Source organism: Coptis chinensis, chromosome 8, assembly GCF_015680905.1.
Source record: "Coptis chinensis isolate HL-2020 chromosome 8, ASM1568090v1, whole genome shotgun sequence".
Taxonomy (NCBI): Eukaryota; Viridiplantae; Streptophyta; class Magnoliopsida; order Ranunculales; family Ranunculaceae; genus Coptis; species Coptis chinensis.
This window is the reverse complement of record NC_141463.1, coordinates 49,496,682-49,509,119: the sequence shown is the minus strand read 5'-3', so window position 1 is coordinate 49,509,119 and position 12,438 is coordinate 49,496,682. Positions and strand designations below refer to the sequence as shown.

The 12,438-nt window shown below is 37.5% G+C and overlaps 2 protein-coding genes across 2 annotated transcripts; both read left to right on the top strand.

The window, feature by feature from the left end:
* The first annotated feature begins 1,238 nt into the window (after window positions 1–1,238).
* Window positions 1,239–1,820, top strand: LOC147481792 (uncharacterized). The gene has a single exon (XM_086579059.1). It carries the CDS (start codon window positions 1,239–1,241, stop codon window positions 1,818–1,820), a length of 582 nt encoding a protein of 193 aa, XP_086435185.1.
* Window positions 1,821–11,331: 9,511 nt separating this feature from the next.
* On the top strand, window positions 11,332–12,131 carry LOC147481791 (uncharacterized). Its single transcript, XM_086579058.1, has 3 exons — window positions 11,332–11,397; window positions 11,485–11,847; window positions 11,889–12,131. The coding sequence occupies exons 1-3, from the start codon at window positions 11,332–11,334 to the stop codon at window positions 12,129–12,131; spliced, it is 672 nt and encodes a 223-aa protein (XP_086435184.1).
* Window positions 12,132–12,438: the final 307 nt, after the last annotated feature.

Genomic DNA, 12,438 nt, shown 5'->3' with positions numbered 1-12,438 from the left:
TTCAGAAAAGGATTCAAAGCTGGAAAGGGAAATCTCTCTCCTATGCAGGAAGGTTACAACTCATTAAAGCAGTGCTTAATAACCTTAGCATATGCTGGACTGCTTCTTTCATGCTGCCAATGAAGACCATTGAAGATATTAACAGGATATGCAAGAACTTCCTCTGGAAAGGACCTGACCTTCAAACATCTCATGCACTGATTAGTTGGGATGATATGTGCTACCCTTATGCAGAGGGAGGGTTGGGGATTCAAGATCTTAAAACTGCGAACAAGGCTGCAACACTAAAGCATGTATGGCAGATTGTAAAAGACAAGAAGACATTATAGGTAGAATGGGTTAAAAAGAACCACATTAGGAGCAAGGAATTTTTGGCACATGAAGATACCAGCTGACTGCACTAGCAGCTGGAGAAACATACTCAAGATGAGAAAAGATGCCACCACATTCATTTTGTATCAGATTGGGAATAGGGAGAATACAAAACTGTGGCATGTTCCTTGGCACCCCTCAGGATTGTTAAGAGACCAGTTTCCTCAAGCTTTACGGTATAGTTCCATATGCAATCTTACTGCTACAATTGCGAGTATGATTGAGAATGGAAAATGGGCAGTACCGTAATACATCAGGCATCACATAAGGGAGATAGCACAACAAATGGAAGAGGAAGTACAAATAGAAGGTGGAGAGGATGAAATTATATGAGTTGCATCATAGAGTGGGGAGTATTCGCTTAAGGCAACTTACGATAGTATGAGGAGTATCAGACAAGACACAGCATGACATGGTTTAATCTGGTATTCGAATAAGATACCAAGGCACTCATTTATTGGGTAGATGATATTCAATGAAGGCTTGAAAACAAGGGACAAGCTAAAGCATTGGGGAGTGATAAACTCAGATGTGTGTGTTCTGTGCTGGAAGGAAATTGAAACACAACCCATCTGTTTTTTAAGTGTTCGTACTCACGAAACATTTGGATCACTGTAATGGATTTGGCAGGGTATGTAAGACCGATTTTAGCAAATTAGGAGGATGAAATAGAGTGGATGGTTCAGAAATTGATTGGCAAGGGACCGAAACAAGATGCTCTGAAGCTGACCAGTAACGCATATTTCTATTGGATTTGGCGGGAAAGGAATAATCGTATATTTAAACATGAAACAAGATATCTCCATCGGATGGTGCAACTAATAATGAATGATGTCAGAATAAAGATGAGCTCTGTCAGAATAAAAATGCCGATAGGGCGGGAAAAAGATGAGTTCAAACAGAGGTGGAATGTCAATGTGGAGCCCGTACATTCAAGGGCCCAGAACTGTAAGTGGGAAAGAGCTGGTCCTGATATCGTGAATCTGAATTCAGATGGGACACTACAAGGATTACAAGGTGGATGGGCAACAGTTATGAGAGATGACCAAGGGAGAGTCATTGTGGCAGCAAAAGGAAAATCGGAGTTCGCAAACATTGCGTTCATTGAACTGGAGGGATTACAAAAGGGATTGGAGCTCGCACAAAGGCATAATGTAAACAAGGTGAGAGCACAAACAGACTCAACAAATGTATTGAGCTTTCTAAACAAAAGGAAGGCCCAACCATGGAGACTTAAGAGGATTATTGAAGACATCAGGAACAAAACCAACATATTAGAAAGTTTTTCTATAGTTCATGTGTTTAGAGAATGTAATAGACTAGTTGATAATCTAGCAGCTACTATCCCAGGAATTTCTTTTATTGAACTCATCCCTAGCTCGTTTTCTGAAGATATAAAGAAAATTGTATATGAAGATGCTAGTGGGACAGAGTACTTAAGATTGTAGTAATTTTTAAATTTTCTCCTCTATGAGGAAGGGGTAGGGGACCTCCGCTTACCCATAAAAAATAATGACATATTGTAGTTTACTACATAAAAAATGAATTGAATTAGTATTACGAGTTGTTTGTGGTGGCAAACTGGTAAAGCTATATTGGGATAAGTCTTTGAAATATAGCCATAAACATATTGGAACAAGTTACTTTGAATGCGTAAACATAGCTGTAAGCATATTGGAATAGGGTAATTTGAATGCATAAACATAGTTGTAATTTGACTCTAGTGAACTTTGAAGATGTGTATGTGGTGTGTAACTTCAAAAGAGTTTTGTAAGAAGTGAGTTTCATCATAAATTGTTTAGAGTTTGAGTGTGGGAGTTAAGAAGAAGAAAGGTAGACTCTTGGCAAAGATTTGTTTAGTTTAAGCACATGAAAACTCAAGTTGTTATTTGGTATGTAAATGACATGAAAACATTGAAATAAGTATTGATTGAAGATTGAAACAAGAACAACAAGATAAGATTGATTGAATTGGAAGAACAAACAAAGTAAAATAACAAGATTTAAATAGAAGAAAATGAAGAATAATAAAGTAAAACACTTGAATTGGAAAACAAGACTAATTGCTACAAACCAAATGGTTTGGGCCTTAAAACAATGGATGTTTTCTCTCCCTAACTTTTGTATTATATACCCCTACTTTTGTCTTTTACTGATTTGCCCTCCTCATCACTTTTGAGACACCTCACACTTCACTTTTGCTTTCGCTTTATGATTTCTTCTTGACTAAGGTAGGTTTTTGAGAATTCCATATTTTTAGATAAGGGCATCCATCTCTGGTATTCTGACTTGAGGGCTTTGACCTTTGACTTTGACTTTTTCAATACTTTTTTATGGCAGCTTTTAGTCTTCATAATAAGCGTGACTAAGACTCCTTTAGTTGCTAAGACACAGCTTTTACGATAAGTGGCCTGAATTTCTCCGTAACCTGAAAAAGGCAATAAAAGTTATGAGTTGTCTTTTCATTAAATGTAAGACGGACTGTAATGTAGCAATATAAAGGTAATAAAATGCACATTTGGGAGAATATCACCACCCCCAAATAGCATATTGCTTGTCTTCAAGCAAAGATGAGAGAAAAAACTAAGATCACAAATGAGTGATTTATTATAACCATATGCAACAAGGCCTTCCCTAGTGGATGAGCTTTAAGCCACGTGAGAGTTTTCCAGTGAAGGCACTCACAAACTTCTATTTGTTTCCTCCTTTATTCTCAGAAGTCCATACATCTCATTAACGGAGAATACGGATAAGTCCTTTGAACTTAGAATAACATATGTACAGTAATTTAATCATCTAAAGATAAATGTGCAAAACATGAGTAATGAAATACAAAAGCAGAGTAATTTTCAAGACTTTTGGAGAGCGTCCTTAAGGTGGGTTCTCACAAGGGTGTGTTGTAATCACAACTATCTGATAGATTCACTCAAGGTTCATTCTCTCAAGTGCAGTGGGCACTTATATTCCTCACATACTCAAATGACGTCCAAAGAAACCGTTGTCAATTGATCACGTTTGCCACTTACTATCACATCATCATATTCCTAATCGAGCTAGAGGTCTTTTATTAGGAGTTACGGGGCTAGGGTGACGGTTTAGAAAGAAAAAGGAAGGGAAAAAACAAAATCTAATAAGTTGAGAAACTGGGTCTTCAAGATACGTGTAACTAGAGAAGAACCTCGTTTTGTTCTTTTGCTTCCGAATTATGATACATTCTTTTAGCCCTTTGGCTTTGTGACTCCATATGATTTTGAATTTTTGGGAGTTATAACTTTTCTTTTGTTTCTTTTTGTTTTTGATATCGTCTCCTTTTGATTATGAACTTTTGGGAGATTCAATTTTTTTTACTCCATTGATTTTTTGGAGTTTTGGTTTTTGATAGGTTTTTATTTTATTTTCTTCTCTTTCTTTTCTTTTCGAAGCAAATAACTGTTCTGTTTTTATCCAAGGTCTTCTCTTCTCTTTTTATGATATCCATCCAGTTCTCAGCTTGTCAGCTGGGTAAGCTTTTTATTGGGTGTTGTAACAGGATATTAATTTTTGGTGAAGAATAAAAAGGCTTTTAGAAAAGGGTTGAAGGAACAAGAGGGGTAACTAGAGGAAAATTATATTTTTAGGTTTTTAATGTTTATTTGGCTATATCGATCCAAAGAGAGCCTAAATTCTCTTATAGGATATGGCGTGGTGATCAAGCAAGTGGACGTGTGGTCTTTCTATCCGGACATCCTTTGTGTCATCACTCAATAATCATTCAGATGAGGCTTTTGGCTAGATTCTCACAAGATATGGAACTTAATTGTTCTAACATTGGCTTTGGAAACTCACTGTTATATACAAACAAATGTTGATGCATGCCATTCATGAAAAGATGCAGAAACTATTGTATGTATATTAGTCTAAGTAAGAAGAACGAATCCTTACTCTATTACTATAATGAGACTTCTAAACTTTTTATTCATCATAGAAAAAGGAAACAATACTTTTTAATACTATACGGAAAAATACTTTTGGTTTTTTTCAAAAAAAAAAAAAAAAAAAATAGAAAGGAAGAAATATACTATTATATCTACTATATCTACTATATAGAAAATGGCAAGTTTTTGCAAAATGTTACTATAACACCCCCAAATAGAACTATGCTTTGTTCTCAAAGAATGAAGAGATAAGGAAAGAAATTATCATAAAACATGAGCAAAAACTGCGATACACCTGTATTATGTTCTTCATGATGAAAACACGCCACCCCAAAATAAGTTTGGGGCATGGGTTGTTTGATATAGAATGATAAATACATGGTTTATTATAATAGGGATATTTATTCTACTATGAAACCTTTTTGGGTTTTTGTATTTTTTGAAACATATATAAAATGCAAAAAAAGAAAAATGGAAATTTTGGCATGATGTATCTGTTTTACCTTCTACTCATATACCAAATTCCACAATAAAAATAAAACAAGCATATATATAATTAAACTTATACTAACGTCATACACGTAAGAAAGAAAAAGAGAAAAATAAATATATCCAACTATACGGACACTAGGGAAATGCCTAGTCAGAATCATTACGTGACTCGTCTCAACTTCGAGAAGATCCTTCTCCTTGATGACGTCGGGTCCTAACATGTCTATTACTATGCGGGAGCGCATCTCTAATGCTCTGCAGTGTTCTAGTGACATTGTGCTGAAAACGTCGCTGCTCCAGCTAGAAGTACTGCTGCTCCTCTCTGAGGGTATGCTATTCTGCTATGATGTTCCGCCGTTCTGCTATAATGTTCCCCTAAGTTTCCCTGAGCTGGTGGAGATACAAATGCAAAATCCTCTAGCCGCCATGGAGGAAGTGAATTCCGTCCATGGGCTGAGTGAACTGTCAAGTGGCATTGTTCGGCAAAAATTGATCTGAGGAAAGCCTATGATACTGTGAGATGGGAAGCAATGGTGTTTGCTATGAGAAGATATGGCATGCTAGAGGAGTTCATTGCATGGGTACAAGTATGTATAGAAACTCCGATTTACTCTATTATGGTGAATGGGGCACCTTATGTGTACTTTCAGGGCAAGAGAGGAATCAGACAAGGGAATCATATGTCTCCTTATTTGTTTGTTATGGTAATGGAGTTACTAATAGAGCTTATGCATCATAGTGTGCGGGAAGGACAATTCAAACATCATTATAGATGCAAGGATCCTATCATCTCTCATTTATCTTTTGTTGATGGCCTAATTGCATTCATGTATGGTGACTTTGAAACAGTAGAACGCTTAAAGAGTAATCTTCTAATGTTCAAGCAGAGTACTGGATTGGATGTGAATGTTCAGAAATGCCAAATTTTCTTTGCTGGGATGAGTGAAGATCTATGTGATTCTATAAGCAACTCTATGCAATTTTCTAGGGAGAGTTTGTCTGTAAAGTATCTGGGGGTTGCCTTTGATCACGACTAGACTTACACATATGGATGCTTTGCCTTTGATAGATAAAGTGGGAAAGAGAATACAGAATTGGAGAGGTAAGATGCTTTTATATGCTGGCAGGGTACAACTTATTAAGTCGGTACTTAGTAACTTGAGTGTATACTGGTTTGCAACTTACATAATGCCTCAAAGCATTCTGGATGAGATAAATAAGTTATGTAGAAACTTTCTCTAGACTGGGCTAGATTGCTTACCATCTCATGCATTGATTGGGTGGGATGAAGTGTGCCATCCATATGAAGAAGGTGGGCTGGGAGTACGAAATGTGAATATTGTGAACCAAGCTGCCATTATGCGTCATGAGTGGAATTTGGTAAGTAGAAAGGATAACTTATGGGTTTCTTGGATTTGGAAGAACCTAATCAAAACTAAGAACTTCTTGAGCATGAAGATCCCTAATGATTGCTCATATAGCTAGCGAGCTATTTTGAACAGTAGGGATGATGCAAAACTCATAGCATGACATCAGATTGGAAATGGTAAGACACTCTTTTCTGGCAGGATCCTTGGCACCCGAGAGGTATTTTAAAGAATGAGTTTCCCCAAACTTTCACTTATGATACAAGTTGTCACATGAATGCACCTGTAGTGAACTTTATCAACAATGGGGAATGGAGTATAACACATCGTTTGGTGAGAGAATGGCCAGAGATTGTGGAAGAGATGAAAGAGGAAGTTACAATACATGTGGGAACAGATGAAGTAGTGTGGACTGATTCGCTCTATGGTGAGTTCTAGCTAAAAGAGACTTACCAGACGATGAGGAGGAAGCTACAAAGCAATGATTGGCACAATACCATATGGTTTCATAACAACATCCCGAGACATTCGTTCATTAGGTGGGTGGTAATGAAAGGAGCTCTAAAAACACTACATAAAATGTATAAGTGGGATGTAGTGCAATCAAAATTGTGTGTGCTGTGTTGGAAGGAAGATGAGACGGAGAAGCACTTGTATTTCCATTGTAACTTTTCAAAATATATATGGATACAACTCATCACTTATGCAGGGTACTCAAGACAGCTGGCCATGATGTGGGAAGATGAATTTAAATGGGTGCTATAGGAGAGTAAAGGCAATGGAGGGAAGAAAGACGCACTGAAGCTCATCGTAAATGCATTCTTTTATTGGATGTGGAAGAAATGAAATGCGAGAATCTTTGAGAATCAGCACAGAACTTCGCAAGATTTTATTCACACGATTGTTGGTGAAGTAAAGATCAAACAGAGTGCAGCAAATTACAAAATGGAAGAAGGGCTCAAGAGACAAAGATTTATGGATAGGTGGAATGCTAACACAAGAATAGAGAGTGAGACAAGGCTGATGTGTGTTTGGGAAAGAGGGGAAGAAGGAATGTTCAATCTAAACACTACTAGTGGAACGTTGAAAGGACAGCTTGGTGGGTGGGCTATTGTGATCATAAGTGAGACAGGAGAAGTAGTTGCGGCACCTTAGGAAAAGTCATCTTTTCAGGAGATAGCATTGATTAAACTTCAGGGGCTGCATCAAGGATTAAAGCTACTGAAGAGAAGAAACATCAAAAGAGTGCGCACGCAGACAGATTCGAAAAATATGATTTCATTTCTTAATGGAGCACATCCGTGGTAGGTGAGACACATCATCAAGGATTTTAAGCATATTATACAAGAGATAGAAAATTTTGAAATAGTACATGTGTATAGGGAGAGTAATAAACTAGCTGATGCATTAGCGGCAAATGTGCCCAATGTGAGTTTTATTGAACTTATCCCTAGTTCATTCTCATAAGATATTAGGAAAATTGTACATGAGGATGCTAGTGGAAAATAGTATATGAGATGTAATTGACTCTAAGCTTTATTTTAATAAAGGGGTAGGGGACCTCGTTAAAAGCCCCACTTGCCAACTAAAAAAAAAAACCAGTCGGTTTGGTTCGGATATTAGTTCAGCTGGAATTTATTTCGGTTTGGTTCGGTTCAGTTAGTATAACCCAGCTGGTTCGGTTCGATTCTAGGAAAACATAAACCGATAGGCTCGATTTGGTCGTCGGTTTAGTCCCAAACCCGACCCCAACTGGCCCGTGCACACCCCAAGTTCCATGAGGTCCCTTTTTGGCTCTAGAACACGTCTTTTAAGATATTTTGTTCAAAATAGGCTTGTATCTTGAAAAAACAATAAGAATAGGAGTTTTCTACATTATTGATCATATAATATGACTAAATTGAAGCATTAAAAAGGGATAAAAACACATATTTGAAGACTGATACTCTAACCAACATACCTATTTTGTAGGCATATCTACACTTATATATGTGTAGAGATGTACATAATTGCCCCTCTCATATCTTATCCAACAAGTAACCTAATCTAGAACCTTCTTGTGTTTTATTATAGTGGATAAGATCAAGGCTTGTTTGGCCCAAACCCATGACTTTGGGAATTTGAGCCCTTTGGTCTTTTGAGCCTTTTGTGTTTAGTCATTGTCTTACAAAGGGTTGAGTCCTTGGTCCTTGAAACCTAGGAGTGTTTCCTGAACTTTTGAGTTTTTGGACCTTTAAGTTGACTTTGACCGTTGACTTTTTGGAACTTTTTCCCAGTTGTTCCTTAAGGCCTCTTTTGTCTCCTTTTTTTTGGCTCTAAAACACATCTTTTAAGATATTTGGTTAAGAATAGGCTTGTATCCTAAAAAAGCATTAAGAATATGAGTTTTATAGATTATTAATTATATAATTTGACTAAATTGAAGCATTACTAGGGGATAAAAATGCATATTTGAGGAATGATCACCCTAACCAACATACCTATTTTGTGGGCATCTCTACACTTATATATATGTAGAGATATACATAATTGCCCCTTTCATATCTTATCCAACAAGTAACCTAATCTAGAACCTTCTTGTGCCTTCTGTTAGTAGATAAGATCAGGCGTTGTTAGGCCTAAGCCCATGTCTTTGGGAATTTGAGCTATTTGGTCTTTTGAGCCTTTTGTACTTAGTCATTGTCTTGCAAAGGGTTGAGTCCTTGGTCCTTGAAGCCTTCGAGTGTTTTTTGAGATTTTGAGTTTTTGGCCTGTGAGTTGACTTTGACCATTGACTTTTTGATACTTTTTCCCGGTTGTTCCATGTAGGGGTGTGTATAAAACTAGCCAAACTGACAAAACCTACCGAACCAAATAGAACCGGTCGGTTTCGGGTCGATTATGTTTACTTGTCAATTCAGTTTGGGTCAGCATATAAGAAACCGATACATCGGTTTAGTCCCAAATCCGACCTGAACCGACCCGCCATATATAATATATACTAAAATATACACACTTAATTGATTTAATTTAAAATATATGAAAACCGATCGGTTCGGATCGGTTAATATCGGTTAAACCATAACAGAGTCGGTTCGGTTCGGATATCGGTTCAGTTGGAATTTATTTCGGATCAGTTAGTATAACCCAACCGGTTCGGTGGTCGGTTTAGTCCCAAATCCGACCTGTGCTCACCCCTAGTTCCACGAGGTCCCTTTTGTCTCCTTTTTGGCTCTAGAACACGTCTTTTAAGATATTTAGTTAAGAATAGGCTTGTATTCTGAAAAAGCAATAAGAATAGAGGTTTTCTACATTATTGATTATATAAAATTGAAGTATTAAAAAGGTTAAAAACGTATATTTGAGAACTGATCACCCTAACCAACATACCTATTGTGTGGGCATATCTGCACTTAAATATGTGTACATATGTACATAATTGCCCCTCTCATATCTTATCCAACAAGTAACCTAATATAAAACCTTCTTGTTCCTTCTATTAGTGGATAAGATCAAGCATTGTTGGGCCCAAGCCCATGTCTTTGGGAATTTGAGTCGTTTGGTCTTTTGAGGCTTTTGTGCTTAGCCATTGTCTTGCAAAGGGTTGAATCATTGGTCCTTGAAGCCTTCGAGTGTTTCCTGAGCTTTTGAGTTTTTGGACCTTTGAGTTAACTTTAACTTTGACCATTGACTTTTTGACACTTTTTCCCAGTTGTTCCATGTTGGGGTGTGCATAAAACCGGCCAAACTAACAAAATCGATCGAACCGAACCAAACAGGTCGGTTTCGTGTCGGTTATGTTTATTAGTCAATTCAGTTCGGGTCAGTATATATGAAAATTGATAAGGTCGGTTCGGTCGTCGGTTTAGTTCCAAATCCGACCAGTATATATTTAATTTATGTTCGGTTCGGTCGTCTGTTTTGTGTCTGTTATGTTTATTAGTCAATTCAGTTCGTCAGTCAGTATATAATTAATTTATAATATATGAAAACCAATCAGTTCAGGTCGGTTAATATTGGTTAAACCGTAACCCAGTTGGTTCGGTTCGGATATCAGTTCAGCTGGAATTTATTTCGGTTCAGTTAGTATAACCCAGCCGGTTCGGTTCGGTTCTAGAAAAACATAAACCGATAGAGTCAGTTCGGCGGTCGGTTTAGTGCCAAACCCAACCCGTGCACAACCCTAGTTCCATGAGGTCATTTTTGTCTCTTTTTTTGTTTTAGAACACGTCTTTTAAGATATTTGGTTAAGAATAAGCTTGTATCCTGAAAAAGTAATAAGAATATAAGTTTTCTACATTATTGATCATATAATTTGACTAAATTGAAGCATTAAAAGGGGATAAAAACGTATATTTGAAGACTTATCACCCTAACCAACATACCTATTTTGTGGCAATATCTACACTTATATATGTGTACAGATATACATAATTGCCCCTCTCATATCTTATCCAATAAGTAACCTAATCTAGAACCTTCTTGTGCCTTCTTTTAGTGGATAAGATCAAGCCTTGTTGGGCCCAAACCTATGTCTTTGGGAATTTGAGCCATTTGGTATTTTGAGGCTTTTGTGCTTAGCCACTGTCTTGCAAAGGGTTGAGTTCTTGGTCCTTGAAGCCAGGGAGTGTTTCTTAAGCTTTTTAGTTTTTTTACCTTTGAGTTGACTTTGACGGTTGACCGTTGACTTTTACCGTTAACTTTTTGGCACTTTTTCCCAGTTGTTCCTTAAACTCCCTTTTGTCTCTTTTTTTGGCTCTAGAACACGTCTTTTAAGATATTTGGTTCAAAATAGGCTTGTATCCTGAAAAATCAATAAGAATATGAGTTTTCTACAATATTGATCATATAATTTATTTATTTTTGGTTGGTAAGCGAGGATTTTAGAGAGGTCCCCTACCCCTTTTCATAAATAGGAAAAGCTTGTTACATCCATACATATTGCTTACCACTAGCATCTTCATAGATTTCAGAGTTGGAAGGGGAAGCTACTTTCATATGCAGGAAGGCTACAATTAATTAAGGCGGTCTTAAATAGTTTGAGTGTGTATTGGCTGGCATCCTTTATTATACCACATAATACCTATGATGATATCAATAGATTGTGTAGAAATTACTTGTGGACGGGACCGGATTGTGCTCAGTCCCATGCATTGATAGGGTGGGATGCTTTATGTTTTCCCTATGAAGAGGGTGGCCTGGGAATCATGGCCATAGTTCACAAGAATATATGGAAGATTCTCACAAGAGCAGAGAACTTATGGGTGAACTGGGTATACAAGCATCTGATAAAAGAAAGAAGTTTCTAGCTGCTTAAGATTCCGAAAGATTGCTCGTGGAGCTGGTGGAATATATTAAAGGTAAGAAAGGAGGCAGCAGACATAGTGATTCACCAAATTGGTAATGGAAGTGAGACTGAATTCTGGAATGATCCCTGGTGCTCTACTGGGATTGTAAGAAAGAAGTTTCCTCAAGCTTTATTATACAGCAGCACATGCCGTGTGAAGAATATGGTGTCCGACTACATAGAGGCAGGAAGGTGGACCATTCCACAACACATACATCACCACTTTGCTGAGTTTCTTGGAGATATTGCACAGGTGGAAATTATGGGGGAAGAAGACAAGGTTGTCTGGACTGCCGCAATCCATGGAGAGTACTGTATGAAAGATACATATGAGACCTTGAGGAGTATTCAACAAACAGTGCCATGGGGTAGGCTGGTCTGGTTCTCTAATAAAATCACACTCCTTTCTTTCATCAGTTGGATGGCGTTGAGGGGGATCTAAAAACCTTACAAAAGCTAAAGGAATGGAAGACAGTACAAGCTGACACGTGTGGGTTGTGTTGGCGAGACAAAGAATTAGAAGAGCATCTCTTCCACAAATGCTACCTAGCGAACACAGTATGGAGCATGCTTCTGCAGAAAATTGGGTTTGTGCAAGTTATTGACTACACATGGCTGGATGAAATAAAATGGTTTGAAAATGTAACAAGAGGGAAATGATGTGTAAAAGACGATAACAGACTTGTTTGGAATGCTTTCATGTACTGGATATGGAGGTCGAGAAATGATCGAATCTTCAACAACAAACACTCGGATGCACATCAGGTTTTTGAAGCAGTGCTGGATGATGTTAGAACGCGATTATTGGGGATGAATATTAGAATGGATATGGGACCAGAAGCACAGGAGTTCATGGAGAGATGGAATATTGAGATAGTAGCAAAATAGAGGAAGTTTGAATATTGTAGATGGATGCGCGCAGAAAGAGGTATTAGTAACCTTAATACCGATGGAACTTTGCAAGACA

Coding starts and splice junctions, on each gene's coding strand:
- LOC147481792 (XM_086579059.1), top strand. CDS start 1,239: ATGCCGATAGGGCGGGAAAAAGATGAGTTCAAACAGAGGTGGAATGTC.
- LOC147481791 (XM_086579058.1), top strand. CDS start 11,332: ATGGCCATAGTTCACAAGAATATATGGAAGATTCTCACAAGAGCAGAG. Junction 11,398..11,484: donor AGAACTTATGGGTGAACTGG/GTATACAAGCAT, acceptor AATATATTAAAG/GTAAGAAAGGAGGCAGCAGA. Junction 11,848..11,888: donor CAGTGCCATGGGGTAGGCTG/GTCTGGTTCTCT, acceptor TTCTTTCATCAG/TTGGATGGCGTTGAGGGGGA.